The 24,740-nt window shown below is 51.8% G+C and overlaps 1 protein-coding gene across 5 annotated transcripts in view; it reads right to left on the reverse strand.

The window, feature by feature from the left end:
- SCHIP1 (schwannomin interacting protein 1) overlaps positions 1 to 24,740 on the reverse strand; it is a 130,351-nt gene that overhangs the window by 26,495 nt on the left and 79,116 nt on the right. For 2 of the 5 annotated variants that reach the window (XM_086618566.1, XM_086618568.1), the window contains exon 4: positions 11,910 to 12,443. The exons of 1 other annotated variant lie outside the window; for it this stretch is intronic. In XM_086618566.1, the coding sequence (XP_086474692.1) occupies positions 11,910 to 12,443 (534 nt within the window). The remainder of the gene's footprint in view (positions 1 to 11,909; positions 12,444 to 24,740) is intronic. 2 more of the 5 variants (XM_086618571.1, XM_086618567.1) reach the window with 2 other exon arrangements.

The raw sequence follows: 24,740 nt of genomic DNA on the forward strand, positions 1-24,740 counted from the left end.
GGCTCTGCTGGGGGGCCGTGCTGAGGTCCCAGGGCCACCTGCCCACCCCAGCCCAGCAACGCAGCTGCCTGCAGCTTTCCAGCACATCGGATACAAAAATCCCTGGGAGTGCTCAAACCGCCGGATTTGAGGGATACTTGGGAGCGCCAGCGGCACGTCACCCCGGCACAGCGGGGCTGCCTTTGCACACAGCAGCTCCTTGTTCCCGAGGCCGAAACACAGAGAATCACCATTTGTTCTCGTGATAAGGGGCTGCCTTCTGAGCTTCTCTAAGCATCGCATTCATCCGACACAGCATTCCTCTCTCCAAGCCCCTCTTCCAGCCGAGCTAACGCATGCACAGCGCGTTCAGGCTCCGCGCGCTGTTCCAATGTAATTCCCCAGTTTAAACGGGGCAATGATAATTAAGCAGTGAAATAAGGCTTTGGTACTTCAACACTCGTGAAGACAAACAAGAAGTCAAGTATATATTTAATGAGGACAAGGGCAGCGCTGCAGATAAACCCCCTGCCCTGGCACGACTTCAGCCACGCAGCTGGTGGGGGGAACGGGAGGGCTCATCCCGCCCCCTGCGCTTATAGTTTTGGATTTTACCAAACTATCAGTGTGAAAGAAGCTGGAGAAAAAAAAAATACAGAAAGAAAACACTGAAGAGAAAGTGTTTTGTTGTTGCTCACCAGCCTGGGCTGCGGCACCAAGGACGCTGTTGCATCCTCCGCAGCCAGGAGGAAATGGCCTGCCTCTTGTAGGCAGGATAGGTACCTTGAGTTGAGTAGTTAATTAGTAGTTCGTTATCTTCAACTCAGTCCAGCTGGGTAAGAATGACTGGTGCCATATTTTCTTTTTTCTGCACAGCTTCACTCTCCGTCACCTCTGCTGGGAGCTTGTGGTCACCCCTTCACCGGCACCTCTTCTACTAAAATTTCTCTACTTTCTACTAAAAGTTCTCTACTAAAATTGGGTAAAATATCTTTTTGGTCCAGAAAGCTACTGCTCAAGGTGAGAGAAAGCTGTGTGGTCCACCCTCGCTCTTCATGGTGGTGGACCACTCCAGGCCAGTGGGCTTTGGCACCTGTTGGGCCACCGTTTGCTCCTGGCCCCTGATGCACCAACTCAGAGGGAGCAAAGCAAAGCTCTTGATAATAAAGGCCATTATTTGGCATTTTGTTTGGCCTCACCTGGGGCCACGTTTCTCATGTCACACATGGGCTGTAGGAAGTTGTCTGGGGTGGCACGGGCTGTGCTGGAGCTCCCATCGACACCTGATCTAGGGAGCAGAGCCCTGAAGCCCCTCATGGCACAGCTTGAAGGGAATGGGGGACACCAAACACCTGAGCTGTGGGAGGAAAGGGACGGTGAGGACAACGCTAGCTGCTACAGCAAAGCAATTACAGCTTGAAGTTCCAAAACAAATCACGGCAGCTCCCGGGGCACTGCTCTGGGGAGCAGCGCAGCGCTTCGCTGTGCCGCAGCCGGGGATGGCCCCCAGGAATACTCATCACCAACCTGGAAACAGCAGCAGCACGTCCAAGGCACAGTGATAGTTCTGGAGACCTTCACTGTGGAAAGTTTATTTTACCAGAAGCTGTTATTTCTCCACCAGGCATGTGCTACGTTACATGTTTATTAGTTTTCTTCCAAATACATGGCTTTAACAAGGAAAAAATCTTTTCGTAAAGCTACAGTTATGATGTCAAGCTAGCTGGGACAAAACTGTCCCTTGGGGATCAAGGCAGGGACATCTGCGGGGTCAGATCCAGACCTCAAATTACTCCTGCCTTGATTCCAGTTTTGTTTGGTCCAGCATAAAACATAAAAATAAGAGTAATTAATGGGCATGCCTTAAGCAGTGTGTTATATTTTACAAACAACACTGGCAGCGAGCTCCAGCCCCGTTAGTGCCTGGCTTCCCAAAGCCTCAGCCCTGCCCGGCCACTGATGCCCTCGGAAGACTTTTTGGACACTGCAGAAGTTCTCCGACATCTATTATTAGTATCAGTGATTCCAACAATATTAACCTTCAGCTAATTCTACGTCCAAATCACTTAATGAGTACGAAAGCGTGCAGATAATTAGGTAGGAGGGACTGCAAACGATGTGCCGGAGAGGACAGGAGATCAGAGCCGCCCTGGAACGGCAGCGCAGCTCCCTGGGGATAGCACGGCTTTCCGCCTCCCGTCGGACCGAGCCACGCAGAGGGCTGGGATAGGGAACAGCAAGTGCAATACGTGTATTTACATGGCAATATAGGCACAGATGGTACTATCTGTAACGTGGGAAACCCTCATCCACACCTTCAGGACAGCCTGGACTGATATTTCTTGGGAAACAAGAGGGTTTTGTGCAGAAGGACTGGATAAGCTCCCGAGCAACTTGTGTGCTATTTAAATACTCTTCAGGTATGCAAACATTAGCCATTTGGTCATTTGAGGATGTATTTTAAAAGACTTCCAGAAGAAGCAGGGAACAGGGCTGTTGGGAGCTCTGGTTTGCCGGTGCACGTCCTGATCTTCACCTACTTTGCCCTTCCAGAATCAGACAACTGGAAACGGTCCCGGACATGGTTTTTCACGGTTACAGGATGTTTCCCTGCTGCTCCCGCCAGCTCCCAGGTCAGCCTGCAGAAGGAACGAGCTGGGAGCCTTCCTCCCAAGAAAAGGGCTCTTTCCTCTTTGCAAGGCACAGCTAGAAGCCGGCTTGACGATTTCCAACCTGAGAAATAATAGATGAGAAGGCAGAAGAAGCAAAAGTAAAGGCCAGCTAGATCGTGCCAGGATATATGCTGAGCTACTGCACGTTACGCATTAACACAAACACACATCATAGAGAATTCAATATAGAAAAAGGACTCACAGATTGATTTTTTTTTTTTTTTTTTTCAAACTACTAAGAACAGTTTATCATCAAACTCCTATCCAGCGAGGGAAACAGAGAAGAGGATGACCACACATGACGCAGGTACAGAATTCACATATCTCCCCAAGTCCCTCTTTAATAAATTCAATATAGGAATTACATCAAATAAAAAGTTTAGATAAAATTTTTAATAACTCACTAAAAGCGTTTCGATTCCCTACGGGCCGTACATACTAGCGGCTTTTGTATGCATAAAGAATTAAGCACTTTAATATAGTTCTCTTTTTTTTGAGCGTTGCCATCTACCAGCTGAGAGAGGATTAAATCTCAGCCCAGCACTTCCCCTTCCTCCCCAGCCCCTCTGAATCGCAGCGATTTCCTCCAGCCCAGCCCAACGCTCGGATTTCACTGTAACAAAGCGCGGGATGAGCCGAAATAAATGGCCTGAGCGCGATTTTCTCGTTTGAAGGCGATCTCCAATCTCTCCATCACCGAGCAGGAAACCCAGACCGGTGATATAAATGACATCTACCACTTCTGTGAGGGGAGCGACTCCGTAGGCACAGCAGGGAAAGACAAAGCGCCCCGAAATGATACAAGCACTGGAAAAAGCTGGGAAGCCTTGAAGAGAAGAGCGATTCCGGAGCTTTTCACATCTAACACAACAACTGGAGATAACTACGAGGGGGAAACGCGTTTTCCACCGCAGCCATCAGCACTTGGCTTACAGAAGCAGGAATGATTCCAGACCCAGGTTAGCGTGTGAGCTGGGGGAAACATTTTCCAATCTTTTTAGCTATACCTAAGGAAACTTCTCACGCAAAAGTGAAATTATTTGAAGATTTAACAACTCAAAGAGAGCAAACTCTGCTGCTGGAGGGGTCGCAGCCGCTCCTCGGCGGTGGCATTCTGCCCTGGCCCTGCGATGCTCGGCCGGGGATGCCTTTCTGGGGGAGCAGCCCCTGGTCACAGGAACTCGTGATCCAAGGTGTTCCAGCCTTGGAAAACACTGAACTGATCAGGTGATGTGATTATCTTAAACAGCTATTTGGTTTAGAAAATAAATACCTACACCGAGCCTTTGGGAGAAACTGGGAAATCACATCTCCTTCCAGCGGTGATTATACCTAACTTTCCTAACTTTTAACTCGGGAATTTTATACATCCTGACAATTGGTTTTTCCCCTCAAAAAGGTGTATTTCACTAGGGAAAGTCACACGGCATCTGACTACAGACTGGTTTGGAGTTCAGAAAGTTTATTTTACCTTCGCAAAGGCAGCTTAGCCAAAAGAGCGACCAGTTCATTTCCCATATAAGCGATTACGAACTGGATCACAGGGTGCAGGGAAGCTCCCTGTGCCTTTCCACCTATCCTTTGAGAGCAAATCTCAAGTCTCCCTTGCCAACCCGCTTTGGGTTTGGTGTGTTTGTGCACATGGGCAGTGCACGCTCACGCCTATCACTCCCTGTGCTACGGGCACTGAAAGTTGAGGTGCTCTCTCCCCGGATAATGGGGAAAAGAGGATGCTCATTTTCACTACGGGAGGAGATGGAGCAGTGTTGGAAATGCACAGAAGAGGACTCAGCTCTGGCACAGACAGCAAGCGCATGAGCTTCAAGCAGCATCTCCGCTCTGGAGCAACTCCAAGAGTTGTTTGTTGCACAAACAACATCGTGGAGTTATTTAAGGCACACCATGAAGCAGCACGGAATGGTTTTGCCCAGGAAAATATCTCTCTAGATGCTGTTTACAATACTAAATTATCACGGGAGCGCTGCTTGGCCCAGGTGCTCCAAGCATACCTGCCTCTGCAGGAGACAGGGACCCAGCTTTACACCACCAAAATTAATTTTACTGGTCTTTTTGCTCTGAATGCAGCCAGAACCCATCTCTGACTTTCTCCCCTGTTTCTACGCCACGGAATTATTTGAAGAATAACCAAGTGTTGTGCTTGATTTCCCAACCAGCAGCCAGTTAAGGCAAAACCACCTTAAACACAGGCAGAGAGAAATAAGGAAACGAATCACAACGATCCTTGCTGTCCACATCACCGCCAAGCCACCTCTGCTGTTAACATAAACACACTCGGGGCGCTTTTGGGGGTATTTGGAGTATTATTTACAATATTTAAATAAGGAGTTCCAGCAGACATGCCTGAGGTCCCTGTGACCGTTTCGCTTTGGAGGTGAGGATGGTCCTGCCCTACAGAGGCAGGATCACAAAAAGGGCAGAGACTTCTCCATCACAGACCCAGGACCATCCACGCTCCTGCCTGCCACGCCGGGACTGATGCTGCAGGGCAGGAGGGGCTGCTCCGTGCTTTGCAAATCCCTGCTTGCCATTCCAGCTCCCCCAGCAGTCTCTGCCTGGTTAGACTTCAACCCTATCGCTTTCTGCTTGCTACGTTTAATTTATTACCTTTCCTAAGAGTTTGAGAGCTTCATGCTTGTTCCTGGAAGGCTTTGTCAGCAGCAGCTCCGGCAGTCGCTGCTGGGATGGAGCTAACCTGGCTTTTGGGTGCTCCTCAGTACATCTGCACCATAGTCTGAGTCCTACTAAAGAAACACTTTGCATGTTTTTTGAATACCCTCTGCCTATAATTCCCCTCTGCGCACACAGCGTTATTTTCCACAGCGCCCGGCGTTCCAGACACCCTGTCCGACTCCGCTGCCAGGTGTGGGAGGGGAGGGGTACGGGCCTCCGGACTGCAGAACCCTTCCATTTCAGGATTATACCAGCAAAATTACCTTCTGAGACAAGGAAAATTTTGACTTGCGTAAAGGCTCACTTCTCTCTTTGGAAATGCTTTGCATTTGCTACTTACTATACCCAATATTAAAAATACTCGTTTAAAATATACCCCTTGGCCTTATACAGCCAGCATCACTCCGCGGTATCGCGTACGACTACGTTCAAGGGAGATTTACTCTTGCCTGCGACGTGATCAGCACCAGAACAACCCAACTTTCTCAGCTTGCTTTGGCAATTTCCGCGTCCCGTACGAACCATTCGCTTACCAACCGCCCGGGCAGCGCCGCCAGCTCGCCGGGGTCCATCGCCCGCAGGAGTTCGTGTAATAGTAACGCTCGGATAAAGGAGAATCCTTCATCAAAAAGGAATCTGTATGCCGTCACGCCACAAATTTAGCACTTTCTTTACTGAAAGGCTCTGCAGCCGCAACGGAGATAAACTTTTTTGCTCGAGATTATTCATCGCCGGCATCTCGCCCGGCCCCGTTTCAGAAGCAGCAAATGTACATCTTTCCAATCTATGTAATTACCGATGCTCTTCAAGCAACGAGCACTGTAGAGTACCTATAGATGTTTTCTCAGCTTAATGACATGGCAGGATCATTAATACCTTGCCAGCATCATCTAACCTTTGAGCTGGGTGGAAAGCGGCCAAAGTACAGAACCGCTTCGATTCCGTCACGGCAGAACACAGCAGTGATGCATCACCCACGGCGATACATCCCCGCGGGTTCCACACCAATCCTGGTTTGACAGAAATCACAGTATTTTCCACAGGTTTTCATGTCAGTTGAGCCCTAAACCAGATGAACTGAACCAAAGATCCTCTCTCATCACGACTTTGACTTTCTTCAGTTGCCTGATGAAGAGTTAAACGGCCCAATTGCCTAGGTAAGAGAGCTGTCAGGGGGAGAGAGAAGGTCTTGCTGGGCCTCTACGCCGTAGGAGTGACACAGAGGCAATTTCCTGCAAGCCACAAGTTTGATTTTGAAAATGAGCGTGTCAGAAGTTAATGCATCAACAGTTCTTGTCTGGGGAAAATGGCTTTCAGGCATTAAAGCCCTGGCTGTCACTCCCTGCTCCCGACACTCTGCCAAGACAACACTGAACATCATCTACGGATGAAGAGCCTCACACTTTAATTGAGCTCCGTTAAGCAAATACTACTTATTTTAAAGGAGAACAACCTCACACTGCCAACCTTGTCAAGCAGATATTTGCTCCCTAACTGCTCGGGACAACACACCCAGGTAAACCGAAGCTTTGAAACGTGCCACACCAAGGCTCGGCGCTCGATCTCGGCCCGCGTTCTGACAGCCCCACTACACCGATGCTCTTGTGGGGTTTTAACAAGTGCCCATTGGGCGCAGAAGCATCGTTGCTCGCTCTGTTCCCCTACTCCCACTTGCCAGCCTGGTCTACACATTCCTCCTTCCACCACAGCTGCCATGACTGGCTCTCTCTGCAGAGCTGCCCTACCACCCCATCCAAAACAGACCCCTGCCCGTGGCCATTAAATCATTTAAAGATTTAATCCTGCGCTGTAATACATACTTTGATTTAACCTCAAAGTTTTAGCAGCCACAAGATGAGACCCCAGTAAAGCCCTGGGCAGAATCATAGACTGGTTTGGATTGGAAGGGACCTTAAAGATCATCTAGTTCCAACCCCCCTGCCATGGGCAGGGACACCCTCCACTACACCAGGTTGCCCAAAGCCTCATCCAACCTGGCCTTGAACACTGCCAGGGATGGGGCATCCACTACTTCCCTGGGCAACCTGTTCCACTACCTCACCACTCTCAGAGTGAAAAATTTCTTTCTTATATCTAACCTAAATCTGCCCTCAGAACAAACAGGTATTTACACGGTCCACGACAACTTCCACCCTACTAGCTTTAGGTATCTCCTGCGTTAAAGCCTTTTGCAGAGGTTTCTAACTGTTTTCAAACACAGACCTAAAACTTTTCCAACCTACGGACAGAGAATTTAAGATCGCCACCACCACCTTGGGCTCTCCTTTGTGGCATTTCAGGGTCCCCCCAAAGCGGCCCGCAGGCAGCCAGCCACCGATAGAACACAGCTTGGAGTCAAGCAGGAGCACCATGCCCACCTCCACCAACTCCACACAGCCTCAAGGACCAAACGAGTCCAAAGGAAACAAATTTAACTTCCTACCACGCTGTAAACACCCAAGCCCACAGGCCTGAGGGTAAGTGATGTGCCTGGGCAGACGGAGCTGCTGCGCGATGGGTTACGTGTCCTGCCAAAGGGACCAGACAACGGGCATCTATCTGTCTTGACAGCATACGTAGGAATATCTTAGTGATGAAAAGGGAAAACGCACACTCCAGCACTCTCTTACACATACAGGAGGCTTCTGCAGAAGTCTTGGAGCCTGCAGGGATGAGCTTTTATCATTGTGCATGCAATAAGCCTGCTTTGCAGACAGCAAAATTCATTCAGTAGTGCCATCCATCTACTGACTGTCACAAGCACCCAAGTCTCTTTACGGGGGTAAGTCGGCTGGCTGAGCCATTTCCTCCCCTGCAAGTGTTTTTTTAATTGACTATGGAATTTGCAGATATTATTTTCAGAAAAATACATCCTATTGATTGTAATTACCATCCTCGGCGATGCGATGGAAAGAATATTAAAACCATTAACGCTGATTTGGATTTTATTAGAGCCATTAGTGAAACGGCAAGCAGAGCGCTGTTGCTTCCTGAGCCCCTCGACAGCTCCTAAGCACCATAAATCATCTCATGGCACATTTGTTACCGCTTCGGATACGGCCAGGAGTTGAGCAAAGGGATAAAAAAAAAATCCCCAAGGATGGCAGGCTTCCTGCAGCTGGATGATGAGCTTGGTCCACACGTCTTTTGGATGAACCTTCTACGCGTCGACTGCCTTCAGAAGAGACGTCATTGCTTCTCTTGGGTAGATGTCCAGCAGACTTAAGAGCCATCTAACACAACCCATTGGGCTTGCGTGTGGCAGAGCGGGCGCGTGGGCAGCCTGTCTGCCCAACGCAGCAGCTAGAGCTGCCCCCAAAGAAACAAACCCTCATGAAGGTGGGAAGAACATGTTGCCACCTGCGCAGTGTGACCACCCTCGTGGCCTTGCTGGCCTGGGTCAAAATCAAGCAACAGCCAGCCCATTGTGGCCGCCTGAAATTGGTGACTTCTACGTGTCTCGATGCCATTTTTCAGCAGATGTGGTCACAGCGTGAGGCCCCATCAAGCGACGCAGCAGCTGGGTGAAGTAAAAAGGAGCAGTAGCACCATGGAGTAAGTTCAGGCCCCACAGCATGACTCATCTGCAGGTCCAGAAACAGTCATCTCACCCTCACTTGTGGGGAAGGAAGGAAAAATCCTCCATTTCTAGACATCACCTTCCCATGGGTACCTGATCCATGTGAACCCTCTCAGGGCCACCAGACTGATGCGGCGTTAGAGACCTGGGCAAGGTGTGCATCTTGAGAACAACCTGCCCATGGACACGGCATGGCCGGGACAGAGAGACTCCCAGCCTGGCACCATCCCACTTGGCTGCTCCTGCAGTTCTCTCACCAGCATCATTTAATGGGGCGGCCAAAGCTGAGCAGAAGTTGCCAGCCTCTTCCTGAATGCTCCTGGTAGGAGCTTCTCAGCCACCATTACCCTGTCTGTGACCCAAGGAACCAGCCTTGGCCCTCATGGCTGGTCTGTGTTGTGTAATTGCATCTGGAAGCTAAACAACAGCCAGTCCCTTGTAATTAATATTCACTTTCTCCAACTTTCCCAGTGATGTGGAGCAGATCTCTGCACACACAGGTCCCTCTTCAGCTTCAACGTTTTAATTAGTCCGGCCAGCCCACCCAACCCATCCTTGCGTTTCAGCCCGGATCTTCCGTGCCTAGAAAACCTCCTAGAACCTAAAGTCAAGAGCAGACGGAGCTGTGATGGGTCACTCCTGTCCCAGTGAGGTGACCTCTGCCCTGCCTTCTCCTGGGACATGATCAAAACCCACCAAAGATAGATACTGACACCGGAAAGAACTCTCTATTCCTCTTAATTTCATAGCAGTTGCTTATTTTCCTTAATAGATCATCCATGCTGGATTCCCGTTAACATAAACCAGCCCAAGGAACACTTCCACTCACAGCAACAGCTGCTTTCACACCACGGCCCTGGTGATGGGATCATTCTGGAATACACTAGCCAAGGCCTAGAATACTCAAATTCCCTTTTTTCTGATATATTCTGCCAGCTGTTGGAGCAAACGAGTCCATCTTCTCTGTAGTTGCTTCCTGGCTGCTTTCACTTCATGATTTTCATGTTTACAAACACTTGGGCTTCCAGCAGGGCCAGGCAAGGTTTGGTTATAAATAGCAAGATACTGAACCACGGGAAAATGTCAGGGGCAGAAGCAAAAAAAAAAAAAAAAAAAAAGGTATCGAGTCCCTGCAGCTCTGGGTGCTACAGACACGGCCTGAAGCGTGCAGGAGGGGACAGCAGTGCCATGGGGAGCATCAAACAGCTCCTCCGAGCTGGCCAGGAGGTGAAATGCCTCTTCCCAGTGGGGTCTGGGCTGCTGCCGACAGCCCTTTCCCTTTGCCCCAGGTGGGAAACAGAAGGGGCAGAGCTGGAATAGCTCCTCCTCCTCCTCCCTGTGCACCAGGGCAAGGGGAATCCTGGCATCACAGAAGCGAAGAACAGGTCGGGAAAGCAAACTGAAAGCTGCCTTGTTCAGGTGCCTCCAGGACTGCTGGTTGGGTGGAGGGTTGAAGAAAGTCTACCCAGGGCCTCAAACAGTGCAAAAACTCACGTCTGCACAGCAGGAAACCCCAATTGCCCATGAAGAGCACAAGGCAGCTCAGCCCTACCCATGGGAGGTGCTCTCAAGGCGCTGGGCTCCTCGATGCCCAAACCTGGGTGCCCGTCGTGGTTCGGACCGGCTCTGTGTGCTGCCCAGGAGTGCTCGGACTGCGCGGCACAACCTGCAAAGCCCAACCCTTGGCAGGACAAGCCAGGGCACGAGGCAGCCGTGAATGCCTTTGTGCTCGCAGGAGGGAACGGAAGGATGGAGGAGGGAAATCCTCACAGAGGTGAACAGGCAAAATTCCTGAGGTGCCACCTCACCTGGTTAAGCACATACCCGGAGGCAAAGAGTTTCCAGCATAGCATCTCGGGGCAGCAGGAGTTTATCAGATAACGCTGTAGAAATAAGCTCCCAAACCACAAAAATGAGCTTGCTTTTTTTTGTTTTTAAGCTGAGTTTCTGCACAAATGACTGTAATTAAGCATGTTACCTGTCACTTCCTCAGGGCACTGAGCCTGCAATGTTCAGGCTTTGGAAAAAGCATCCTGCGCGGCAGCTGTCCCGCTCCTCCAGGGGCTTATTTCTCACACCCAGCACCCACACAGATTTCTCACCAATTAGTTGCAATTCAAGGATTTAGGGGGAAAATCCCCACCTCCCCGAGCCAGATGACTTCACAGGAAGTAAAGGGATGGAATGCCTTTTTTTTAAAAAAAATAAAAATCATAAAAATAAAGAATAATCACGGGCACCAGCGGCGAGGCTGTGGGGTGTGGGTGGGGAGGCACACACATCTCATCGCATGTGTCATCACATCCCAGGGCTCCTGCAGCGCTTTCAGGGCATTTTATAAGATTCCTTTGAATTCAGACATTACGGAAGAGCGTGAAGCGGCACAGGGCCAGGGGCACGTGCGCAGCGCTTGTTCATCGCCGCAGAAGTTACATACCAGGGCTAAAACACTCCACAAATGACACGCTCGTGGGACAATTTAAAGGGTTTTCTGAAAAAAACACGTTTTAGGGGGGGTTCATCTCGCCTGACACCGGGTTCCCAGCATCCCTTCCTCGAGGAGGACATACACGACCGGTCCGCCACTGCCCCCAGCCAGCAGAACGGTCGCTATTCCTCAGCTTCTCCAAGGCAAAAGCCACCTCCGCAGCCGGCCCACCGGCGGCGGCACCTCGCTCCCGCCGGGCACCGCCACCACCCGCTGCCCCATCCCCGGAGCCGCCAGCCGCCCACCGAAGATGCTCCGGGAAAGTTACCTCCGGCCTCCCCGGAGGCACCGCCGCGCCGGGGTGAGGGGCGCTTACCCCCGCCAAGCACCACCGGCTGCCGGTCCCGGGGGAGGACATCCCCCCCCACGCCCCGCTCCCAGCTTGGCTCCCCCGGCGGAGCCCCCCATGGCCGCGGCCGGGCGGCGAGTCACCGCCCCGGGGCGAGCCGCCACCGCCCCCGCCGCCCGCCCGCTTCTCCGCCCTCCCGGCCCGACTCACCGAGGCGGGGTTGGCCCGCTGGCCGCGCTCCTGCTCCCGGCACTGCAGCCCTGCCAGGTGCCTCTCCAGGGCCGCCCAGTCCATGGCCGGCGGCTGCGGTTCCCTCGGGGGCTGCGCTCCGCCGCCCCGCCGCGCCCGCCGCCCGCCCGGTCCCGCCGCCCCGCCGCGCCGCCGTTCCTGCGGGGGCAGCGGCGGCGGGCGCTGGTGCGGCCGCGGGCGGGCGGCGGCGGGGCGGCGGGGCGCGGCGGCGGCGGGCGAGACGCTCCGGCGAGCGGGCGCGGCGCGGCAGCGGGCATCGCCGGCGGGGCAGCGCGGCGGCTCCCGGCGCGCCGGCGGGGAGGGCAGGTAGCCCCCATCCTCCTCCTCCTCCTCTTCTTCCTCCTCCGAGTCCTCCAGCGCTGCCAGGTCCAGGCTGCTGGGGGACGGCGAGGACTTGCCCTCCGAGCACGGCGTGGCTTTACTGGAGTTGGACTCCGAGCTGGAGCGGCTGCTGCCGGCGTCGCTCCCTAAATCCATCCCATCCTCCCGGGAATCCTACCGGAGAGAGAAGCGAGAAGGACGCGGCGTTAGAGGAAACCGCCACCGCTTTTTACCCACCGCCGGCCCCGGGGCGGGCCGCCCCCGCGTACCGGAGCCGCTGCCGCCGTGGGGCGGCCCCGGGCGGGCGGGAGGCGGAGGCGGCCCCGCGCTCGCAGCGCCCTCCGCGGGCGGGAGCGGACGGATGGGGCGGTGCTACCGGTTGCCGCCGCCGGGACCGGAGCCTGCGGCGGCTCCCCCGGTCCGACCCCGGCGGCTTCGGTGGAGGCAGCGCCTCCGCCTTACCGGAGGAAAACCGCTGGTTTTCCGTACAAATACAGCTTTTAAGGGCAAAATAGGGGCGTTTTGGGAAAGGAGAAGGAGGGGTTCCTGGCCACTTCCTTCTCTTTCTTATTTTTTTTTTCCCCCCTCTAATAATTTACAGTAACTAGTTAAGAGTAACCTATAAATAACTCCGCTAAAAAACAAAACTCCTAATCTAGTTTAAATATTCTGGGTCAGCGAAGCCAAGTTTAACACGCAAACGTTCCCACTCCAAAATTCCTTTAAGGAAGGAGCTTTTAATGTTGCGTGGCTGAAGCGGAGAGAAATCACGCAGAAAAAGCACCGTCAACGTGGTGGTTGGGAGATGTGGCAGGACCTGGCTGGCTTTGGTAGTAGATACCTCCAGATCCAACTAAGGAGATACAGTGGAGAAGAACATAGGGGACGGTAAACTTCTCACAGCCCTGGGCTCTGGCGGAGGGAGAGCCAGCAATTAGTCTTAATGATAATTAAATTTGTTGGATGAGTCCCAGGGACTCATGCCAGGTACTGAAAAACTGACACCATGAGGCAGGTAGAAAAGAGATGGGTGTAAGCTGTCGGGAGCCGGGGCACAGACTTGGGCTGAAATGTCATGGGGGTTGTGGAGATATTTGCTTTTTTTCCCACCCAAGCGTGCTCCGTGGGGTGGGAGACCCTGGCTCCTGGCCACAGCTCAGGAGGGATAAAATGGGATTATGGGACACGGCGAATAGTCATATGGCTTATTTGGCCAAGGTGGTAATCAACCTCTCTGGTTAAGTGGCTCTACCAGCTGCTCTACAGGTTAGCAACGTGTATTAACCCAATTTACTCTCCCATTAACTAGGAGCAGCCATGGTCAAGGCTGCATCCCTCCTACCACACCGTTCCCGCTTGCCTCCCAGGCTGCCAGCACTTCTGGTTGGGACTCATAAAATTAGTAGCTGTGCAAAATGCAGTTTTAAAGATAATTCCAGCAAATGACAGGAGGGAGCAAGAGTTAAGCCTCGATCCTGGAAATGAATTATATTGGCAGAAGTTTTTCCCAGTGGCACACCTGTAAGGTTAGGAGGGGTATGGCATTTGCCCTACTTTGCAGGACGTAATTCTTTATTTGAGTCTCTTTTGACATTCCCACCGCCCTAAGAAGTGAGTATCTGCTGAGTGAGGCGGAGGAGCTGCCTGGCTGGTACCACTCGGAAAGCTTTATTCCCAGGATCTCATGGAGTGCCTGATTGATTGGGAAGATTTCTTTTCGTCGATGCGACGAGTGCATCAGCAACATCTCGAAGTCAAGAGAACTCCTTTCCCGTAGCCCGTTGGATCTCCCATTGCCAGTCCGCGATGCCCAGATGGGTGCGACATGGGTGGCAGCCACCTCCCGTTGCCAATTTGCCTGTTCCAGGTGGGATAAGACTCTTTCAGCCACTGTGACCATCATTCAGCCCAACCCAGTTGACTCCCAACACTGTTTTTCCATACTGCCAAACCTTGCAACTGCCTGCCTGCTGCGCTGTCTTCCAACGACGGTGCTCTCTCATGAAGTTAGTAAGAATACACATGTTTGACGATTTTCTAAGTTTCTCTTTTTTTTTTTTCACTTTTTTTTTTCATTACTGACAGTTGCAATCATTTTTAATCTTGTAGTGAGCTCTCTACATTTCTAATTATACGTGGAGAGTATATTTCCACTCGACCCTTCGCAAGAAGAAACCAGATATTGTTATTCAAAACACATATGTAATTCCTCTCTTTTACAAGCCTACATCAAATAGGTTGCTTCTCCGATGTGATGAAAAACTTGAAATTCATATGAATTTTAAAGGGTGAAGAGTGTGAGCATAAGCCCTTGTAGATGAAAGAACGCATTTTACAGTTATTTTATTCAGTGCAAACAAGGTTTTAATACAAACAAGGCACGTGGAGCCTATTCTGAAACAGAAACGTGTCATAAAAATAAGATACTTACTACTTTCATTGAACGAGCGCAGGGCTGTTTGAAGAGCCCATTTGCTTATTATCATAAGCTATTAAATTTATTTCATTTTACCATTTTGGCACTGCTCTAACCCCATTCTAAAATGCGTTTCACGTGCTCGCTCTCTCGTGTGTAATTGCAGAAGTTTTTGGGTTGGGGAAGGAAGGAGGCAGGGAAGCAGGGAAGTCACAACCACCCTTAAGCTGCTTCCTTCTCCTGGCCTTCACAGACATCATCCAAATATACAAGTATGAGAATGTCTCTGCCAGCTGGGTCTTCACCCCACCTATGATTCAGCCCCCCTCATCTCCACCCTGAGCTCCCAAGCCCTAAGCGGCCCCGCGCAGGACGTGCTGTCCCATGCGGGTATTGAGATATGGACAGAAGACCATGTAGACCATCTACCCCAGAACACCAGTGAGTTCCTGGCATCAGTCAGTCCTTGAGTAAATACTCAATTACTTTCCTGTCAGCTCATTGATTCAGTCTCTCCAAAGTGCTTTCTCCTAGAGGAGCCCCAACCAGAAGGTCTCCAGATGGGCTACTTCAGTTTGGGCGGAGTTGGAAGGGAAGTGGACAAAACTGCATCCTGTGGGTACTTTCAGCTGAAACTGGATCATATTCCTCCTAGCAAACAGGTTTGCTGCTCGTACCTGTGCAAACTGGAGCCTACTGAGAGCCCCAAAAGAGACCCAGAATTGATCCAAGAAAACTGCATTTACCTTAAAAGCCTGGCTGGGGTTTCTGGGGGGTTTTCTCTTTAACTGACTTCCATGCAGAAGGAACTCGTGTTGTGCAGGTGGGGATTTGCCAGGGAAATGACGCTGACCTGCCCACCCCGAGATACTGCAGGGACACACAGTTTCCTCCAAACACAAAGAATTTGTGCTTCCCACCACCCCTCAAAAGGAAAAGGACTGCTCTGAGATCAATGCACATTTCCTTTTCCCAGCCCAAGCCCTCTGTAAGTATTTCTGGGTTTTGTCGTCCCATGTGCAGGAGAAGGGCTGGCAGCATTTGCCTGGGGTCTGCGTGGGACCCCAACACACCCACAAGTGAGCTTGGGCCTCCAAAAATCAGATGGCCAAGATATTCACTGGCCCCTAAACTGGCCATTTTTGTTCAGGAGCTTTTATTCTTTTTACTCATTCTTCTTCTAGAAAAGTTTTCTGCCACGTTTCATGGGTCCGTCCTTCCTGGACTCGCTGTGGTGTCTAAGCCTCCAGGAGCCAGAAGGGTCCCTGACTTCCTCCACGTCACTGCCTTAATTCTGAGGCATCTTTAAAATGTCTGCCCTGGTAAATATTCAATGTCCAAGGAACCACAGCTGGCCCCGCTCCAGCACCAGCTGGGGAGGAGGAGGAAGGAGGAGAGCCCACAAGCTGCCTCCATCTGGGATGTTCCTCGGCAGCACCATCCCATGCACCCCCCCTCCAACCTCTCCCCCCAGCTCAGGATGGGCATTACACCGTTTCCAAGGGGAAAATAAACTTGCTTTTTTTTGGTGTGGAGGAAAGGCTGGTTCTGTCCTGCCTGCAGCACGCAGATACCATGGTGACAGCCACCTTCCAACATTACAAAAGCAAACAGGAACTCCTGAATTTGTGTTTTAAGGCCAAATTATTTATAGGAGCACCACACGCTTGACATCTGTCGCTGTTTCCTATTAGAACCCTTTGCTTGATTCATCCCCCGCAGCCAGCCGAGCCCCCTGCCAGCTCTGGGAGGTTCTGCTCCCACTTTCTGGGCTTTACTGGAGAGATTTAACAAACTTCTGTGCAAGGCAGCCCTGGCCTGCTGCCTACCCGAGCCATGCCGAGCCGTGCCAGCCTCCCACGCACATCTTGCCGCGGGTGGGAGAGAGCAGGACGAGCCACGCCAAGGTCCCACCACCGGCTACCAGAGCAGCTGGGGACAACTGTGGGAGGATGGAACCACGACTTGGGTCCTCCTCCTCCTCCTCGTGTCCCACCCGATGGGATTCCAGCTGTTCTGGCAGCGGCCATGATTGCACCTCACCGGGGCTTCTCGCGTCGTCTTGTCCCGAGCGAGGGAGAAGCAGCAGCAGGGCTCTGTCCTGGGCACTGCCATGGCAATGTCCTCAGCACTTCGGTTTCACGGAGTATTCGAGCTCCATTTAAGTGCTGCGTGACCCCCGGGGCCGGTGGCTTCCATCCCTCCCCAGAAATCAGAACCAGAAAAGGAAGAAAACGAGACTGTTTTGGCTTGAGAGTAGCAGGGGAAGAGCCTCAGGATAAAAAAAGCTTCAAAACAGTTCCTGGATCAGAATGGAAAATCTATGAGCTCTTCAGAGGGATAAATATTTCGGAAGAGCGGGTGCACGTCCAGACCGTGGCTGTGGGATGGTCCTCAGCACCTTCACCAACTTCTAAAAGCCTGAGCAGCCAAATGCCCTCTCGTGCTGCCGACTCACCGCGTTCGATAGAAACTTGCATTGCATCTGGTATTTCAGTTTTTCCCTCGGATTTACTACTGCTTGTCCATGGATAAAAGGTCATCTCCTCTCTAAAAGTCACGGATAACATCCTGCGCTCCCTGCACGCTCAGGTCATCCCACAACCCCAGCGGTTTGGCTCCGGGAGTCAGAAGCACAAGGATGCTGCGTTGCTCCACATCTCCCGTGCATCCCAGCAACGGAGACTCCAGCAACAACCCGAACACGTACCACCCCTGAGCCACAAAATAACACCATTTTGTTTAAAACTCAGCAGCGTGGGGGGCTCACCTGCAGCCCGGCGGGGCACGGATGCAGGGTCTGGCTGGTGGCATCCCTGGCCGGGTGGTCTCAGCCTCCCTTGGCACTGCCAGAGGACATGGCACCGGGCAGCTGACGCGGCTGGAAGCAAAACCTTTGCAGGAATTGTTTCTGTACGTTGCTGTTTGGATTTGCAGGTTTTAACTATTTAAATTTAGCAAATTAATCCCGTGCTTAATTTAGAGGGGGGATAAGAGGGGGAAGGAAACGGCACGAGGCAGCAAGAGCCCGAGTGATTACGCTCTCATTAAACCTCTTCTGCTGGCAGAGGAGGTAACGGAGGTGGAGGAGAGGGATAACGGCAGCGTCTCGAAACTAATCCCCTCTTAGGTCAGGTTCATCTTTTTTGGCTCCCGTGCTGGGATTCAGTTTTTACAGCAAGAAGAGCTGGTGGGATGGCTCATCCCCTGCCCGGGACTGATGCTGCTGCGGACGACGGCCGTGTCAATACCACAGCAGCTAGATAGAGGCTGCAGAAATGGCCATTACTTGTGTCCTAGCACACACCTGCGAGGACCGCTTTGTCTCCTGTCCTTTGTACAGCTTCAAGAATAATTTAAAAAAGTCTCTGTCCAAACTGGTTTTCCTCTAAATAATTCACTGTGGGCTGGAGGATGAATGGGAGGGCAATGTCATGCAGACCAAGCAGGTGATGCCTCTCTTACCTACCTTATTTAACTCTTTTTACATTCATCTCTGACCAAACTCAATGACAAATTCCCATCTTGACATCTGGGGAATACTCAAAAAGATAGCAGTGGGGAAGGAAGAAGAGAGGGCACACCTCTGCCTTCAGAGGCACCCACCACGCCTTTCTGCTTCTCAGTGGATTACAAAGGAGAAAACAAAAAAAAAAACCACAAATCAAAATTATTTCTTGACCGTTCTAATAGAATAAAAGAGAAAACCACTGAAATCTCTTGAGATCTGTCGCTCAGGAGACCAAACCGGCCAGCCAGGATAACCAATTTTATTCCCAAATGCTGTGCAATGTGCTGATACACACCCCGGAGGTTTTATCACTGCTTCCTCGAGACGGGGATTAGCACCTCAATGTCTTTAAACCAAAATCATGCTGAACTCAGTAGGGAGCGAATACTGCCTCATTGCTTTAACAAAGGTGCATTAAAGGCAATTACCAAAAAATACCCTTCAAGGAGTAAATGGGTTGCAATTAAGTTATTAGCAGTCCGGTGCCGGCGTTCCCCAAGGACTGCTTGGATAATGCTTATCTCCAGCTGAGGAGTTCTGCTTATTCCTTCTTTGACTCCTCCTGGTGTGGATGTCCATCCCCTCCACCCACCCTCGCCGTGCCTGACACCTCTGGCAGGACAGCACCCAACGCACCCCGCCGTCCTCCCATCCTCGTTGGTGACATGTGGCACCTCGGGCACTGGAAACCTGGGATGGGTTGATGCAGAGGCCGTCGCTACCTTAGGTAACCTCATCATCATCATCATCCATCCTCCTCCTCTCAACCAAACCAGGAATATGTCTGCTCTCCCAGGTTTTTCCAACAAGGACACATTGCTGGGGTTGATCAGCGCTCAGTGAGGTTGTGAATTCCTTTTTCCCTCTGCTGTCCCTGTGCCAGTTCCTGTCTGGCAGGCACAGGAGGGCCAGGAAAACACTTAGAGAAAACAAAAAGCAAGGTCAAGAGGGATCCTCCTTATCTGGCCGAAGGCCTCTGGAATTTGTGTAATCATCAAGGCTGCGGAAAAAAAAATATGCCCTTTTATGAACTGGTTTCGCCGGCACGCGGGTAAGGAATGCAAGTGGGGAAATAGCTGAAATATCTCAAAAGCACGTGTCCACGGCAGCGCTGCTGCAGCTTTATGTTCCTGTTGGTTACTCTGAACATGTCAACTCACGGATTTCACCGCGTGCAGAGAAGGTTACGCAGCGGTTCTGCCCAGAAACCCCTCCTGGGAGCCATCCTGCGGGCAAAACCCTGCCGAGGGCTGCGGGTCCGGGCGCAGGGAATCAGCCCCAATAATTAAGTTTCAACCAGCAGAGCGGTGTCTGCCTCGGGGGCCTCCGCTTATCGGAGCTGGGGTTTGGAGACAGCTATTAACTGGGAGGCGGCGCTCAGCTCCGTCACTATCACGGCAGATTTTGGCTGAGCTGAAGCTGATAACATTCAGAGCAAGAGCCAATGTGCAGGAATTTCTCCCAACTTTTTGTTGCACCGCGGGCGATCCAGCCCGCTGTCTGATTTAGGGCTGAGAATTTTTTTTTACCAGGCCTGCATTATCTTACAGGGAATCAGTTCTTGCCCAAACTTATTCAATAAGAGCCCCAGAAAGCAGTTTGGAAAATAAAGTTAGGATATTTCTTAGGCACTTAGACAATCTCTTCCCATGCATAATGCTTACCAAGAAGCTTTCCCGTCCTTTCACCACTCTTTTAGCTCAGCTCAGGGGTGGATCCAGGTTGCAGACAAACAGACCCAGCCTAAAGCAGCAGGAGCCTGGGACACAGAGGGAACCTTTGCCCTGGGAGAGGGGAAGGTACAATTACTGCAAAGAGCTTTTTATCTGCAGGTGCCTTTCAAAGGCTGCGCTCAGGTTCCATCAATCTGCTCAATTAGCATTTAATTTCGAGTTTACAACTGTTGCTGATTCCCAGTTTGCAGTCAAGGGTAATTATCTTCTGTTATTTCTTTGTCTCTGCATCTTTACATTCAGATGCAGTTCAGGTTTACAGGAGCACATCCTGCTGCTCTGCCTTCTTCTAATGATTTATGATAGACTTAATACAGCCGCTCGCAGCAACGCGCTATTAGCATAACAGCTCAATAAACAGACGAAGGATGAACTGTTCTTCGTTTGTTGGGGTGTTTTGGGGTTTTTTTCCTCTTCTAAATTTCAAGGATGACACTGAAGTCCCGGCACTGCCTTCTCCTTCACAGCTTTTCCTATTATTTATTTCGCTAGAGGTAGCTCTGTGGTGGGTGCCATGGGAGTGCCCCCCCTTTGCTCCCCTTTCTGCTTCCACTGATGAGACCCGTATTCAGGAGGGCATTGCTGGGACCCGTTTCTTGTTTCCTGGGGCAGCAGCGTCCCCCAGCATCTCCCCACAGTTATCCCTGGAACCTGGCTCACGGTGCTGCGCCTGTGGGGCATCCCCGTGGCACGCGGGGCAACGCGGGTGCCCAGGGAGGTGTCAGAACCCACAGCTGCACAGTTGCAGCTTCAGAAGACTGACTGGGTTGCGGATGGGGAAGGACCAGGACAGCCGTACCCGTTACCACACCTGGCACCTTCGCGCGCATCCCAAGGCCGATTGCTGCCGCTTCACCCGCCCCGTTTTGCAAAACATACCAAAGGGCTGATGGCTGTAGATTCCTAACGTGGAACTGGATTCCTAATGTGGTACATCAGGAATCTGGTCAGCCACCCCTGGGAAGTGTTTTGGTCCTCATCTGTATTCCAAGTAAGAAACGCAACTTCAAAAAACCTGACACCCCCCTCGCCCATCCATGACATGCAAACCCAGGGAAAATAAAATATGTAACCACAGCAAACGTAGCCGTGAGGAAACAAGCCCTCTTCTTCCCTGATGATGAATTGTACTTTGCTTGCAACAGATGCAGCTCTTTATATTTGTTTTCTGCATAAATCTACATATTAGCCTGAAAGCAACTGTACGTGCTTTGTCTCGCCTCGGCTCCGTCGCTCGCTGCTCTTTGCAGCTGGTCGCCTCCGAGCGCGGCTTCGCTCCGGCAAACGGCCCGGCTTCGTGGCTTTTCCAGCCCCAAAAACACAACGAGGGAGCGGGTGGACATTGACCACGTAGTGATTTTGCTGCACGTGTAGTGGAGCTCGTGATCTTTCTTCTTCCGTTGGCCATCGGTTCCTGCTGATGGGGGCGGCATCTCCCCAGCCCGGAGTGATGGGTAGAGCCCTGGGGCTTATGGCACCCAAGGAACAGGGAGGGACAAGCCGGATGGGTGCCGTGTCCATACGACCCAGCGCCGGAGATGGGAACTGCTGTGAGAGCCGTGGGTCTCGTTCTGCAATTTGATTTATATCATCTGTAATTTATTGCATGATGCCAACTGGGCAGGCGTCCCTGGAGCTGGGATGACTGGTGGGGATGGCTGTTGGCCATGGGTTTGCCACAGGGTCCTTGTTTGTCAAGAAATGTACAAGCTGGAGTGTGCACGAGGTGCAGGTGGTGGGTGGAATATCCTGCAATCGCAGCCAGAAAAAGTGAAAGGAATAGGTGCAGAATATAATTATCTTATTAAATGGTGAGCCGTTTTTTTCAGCTTTTCTTAATCTCATTTAATGCTACCGGTGTCAAGTTAAATTATTTTTAATTGTTTTTACGAAATGCGTCTGATGAATTTATGGTTTTCTCTGTGGGATCCCCTGGAACATAATTCTCCGAGAGAATTTCTTTTTCTCGCCTCTGAGGAGTCTTATTTAATATCTGTGCGCTGGAAATTGAAGCGACGAAGCAAGTAAACAATTAGCGTATCGCTAACGGGGGCAACCTTGTCCTACAGCCACCGGGAGCATCCCTGCCCTCGTGGGCAAGGGCTGTGCTTGTTCTGCTCCTTCCCAGCATCCTGGCTGGGATCTGGGATCTTGCCAAAGGGGGTTTCAGTAAGGCTGAGGAAGGATCAGCTCCCACAGGCAGGGCTGAAGGTTGGGGGGGGTTTGGAGGGTCCCAGGCACCATGCCCAGACGGGGCATCTTCATAACCTCTCCCCTTGCACGTGGCATCAGGCTGAAGCTATTTCTGTGGCAGAAAGGCCCCCACCGCTTGCAGAGACAGAGAAACATGGTGGTTTTTTTTTTCTTTTCCCCCCTGGAAAAGTGAAAATGGAAAAGCTCTGCATCTGAATGTTCTCATTACAGAGCAGCAGGACAGAGGGACGCTGCTGAACTCAGCGCACAAATGCCAGGGTAGGACAGTGAGAAATAGAAGGCAATGTCACTGCCAGCCCCTGGCTGCTCCTGCACCAGCACGACACGGCAGGACGGAACGGAACTGGTGCACGTTGTCACAGAGGGAACAACATGGTGTGTATCAAAAAGCTGGATTATTGGCGCACAGGGATCGTTTGCAGGTCCCTAGGCTGTAGCCCTGGTGGGTTTTGGGCCAGTAGTGTCAGCTCTGAGCTGGCCTGGGCTGGAGTGGGAAAGCAGATCCTCTCTGGTCCTGGGGACAGGGAGCTGGAGGCTGCAAGAAGATGCACAGGGGACACCGTGGAGGCCACCATGTGCTGTGTACACTGAGCAGCACTCTGCCTTCAGCATCAGCTACGGCGACAGGCAGTACAGTCTTTTAACTGTGTCTGAGTCCATGGGGCAAGAGAAGGTCTCCTGCCTGCAGCCACGAAGGGGATTATCACAGAATCATAGAACGGTTTGGGTTGGAAGGGACCTTAAAGATCATCCAGTTCCAACCCCCCTGCTATGGGCAGGGACACCTTTCACGACACCAGGTTGCCCAAAGCCCCATCCAACCTGGCTTTGGATGCTTCCAGGGATGGGGCAGCCACAACTGCTCAGGGCAACCTGCGCCAGTGCCTCGCCACCCTCAGAGGGAAGAATTTCTTCCTTATATCCAATCTAAATCTCCCCTCTTTCAGTTTAAAGCCATTGCCCCTTGTCCTGTCACTACATGCCCTTGTCTAAAGCCCCTCTCCAGCTTTCTTGTAGCCCATTTAGGTACTGGAAGGCTGCTGGAAGGTCTCCCTGGAACCTTCTCTTCTCAAGGCTGAACAGCCCCAACTCTCTCAGACTGTCTCCATAGCAGAGGTGCTCCAGCCCTCGGATCATCTTCGTGGCCTCCCCTGGACCTGCTCCAGCAGCTTCATGTGCTTCTTGTGTTGGGGACTCCAGAGCTGAACGCAGTATTCCAGGTGGGGTCTCCCGAGAGCAGAGCAGAGGGGCAGAATCCCCTCCCTCGACCTGCTGCCCACGCTGCTTTGGGTGCAGCCCAGGATACGGTTGGCTTTCTGGGCTTTCTTCTTTTCCACATTGCCGGCTCATGGTGAGCTTCTCATCCACCAGCACTCCCAAGTCCTTCTCGCCCAGGCCGCTCTCATAATGTAACATGACATAAGCCCTCAGTATTCCCCAATCCCAGCCCTGTGACACAGCAAAGAAAAGGGCTTAGTATGATGGAGAGAGATGTTACTGCTGAAGGCATCTCCCCCTAGTCCTGTTCCCAGCAAAAATTCAAGGTGTAGACTGAAGACCGAGATACAAGTGCTGGTATTTTAGCTCAGCAATTGGCGTTAGGGTTATGCTGTGTCTGACAGGAGAGGCTGGCTCCTGAACAGGCAGTGGATTCGCTTCCCTACAGTCATTCCAGGATAACATCACGAACAAACCAACCGTGTCTATGTAAACGCTTTAATAACCAACACACCGAGTGCAGCTCAGACGAAGCAGTAGATTCAATCCAGCTCTCGAGAGCTTGATGTGTCTGTTTTATGGGACCTTTACAAGGCAGAAACTCCATCTTTGGCTATTCCTAAACTGCAAAGTGGGCAGGTCGGGTATTTCTGACCCAAAAACACGTGGTACCAACGTTTGCATTGTGCTGCGAGCACGCTGGGCAGCAGAGCTAGGGCACAGAAGTACCTTTCAGCAGTACCAACCCTGATCCTACTTTATATGGAAGGAAAAATCCTGACATTAACTCCCAGGACCGACCCAGGCTATCTAAAGGGTAGTGCAGCACAGCACTGCCGCCGATGGTCATATCCCCACGGATTGTACCGCAGCCCGGGCTTCGGCAACGGCCCTCGTGCCACCCGTTTTCCCACTGGAACTGGAAGTCGGTGAAACAGAAAGTGAATAATCCTCTTAGCGGGGCCGGCGCCGGCTGCCGGCGCCCGTGCTGCGCTCCAATTAACGCCGGCGGCTCAGCCTCGCCGGAGGTTTTGCTGTTAATTACGGGAAGGAGGGAGAAGGGAGCGTGCTCAGCGCACGGCTGCTCGGGCTGGGAGAAAGGAGATGTCCTAAAATAACTCGCAGGGAAACAAAATAAATGAATGTCTTGAAATCAGCACCGTCCCCGCGAAGGCGGAGTTTCGTTTTACTCCCCAAACTGAATCCCTTTCCCATCCCCAGTGTCAAACCTTCTACAAAATACAGCCCGAGCGTTGCTTCTGTGCCAACAAGATCTTCAAATCGGAAGGTAACCCTTGTCACTCGTCCCAGTTGGCATTTAATCTGCAGTTCTTCATTCCCACAGAGGGTTGCAGGGTACCTCGGTTTGGGCGGATGCG

This window comes from Tauraco erythrolophus, chromosome 11 (genome assembly GCF_009769465.1).
Source record: "Tauraco erythrolophus isolate bTauEry1 chromosome 11, bTauEry1.pri, whole genome shotgun sequence".
Classification (NCBI taxonomy): domain Eukaryota; kingdom Metazoa; phylum Chordata; class Aves; order Musophagiformes; family Musophagidae; genus Tauraco; species Tauraco erythrolophus.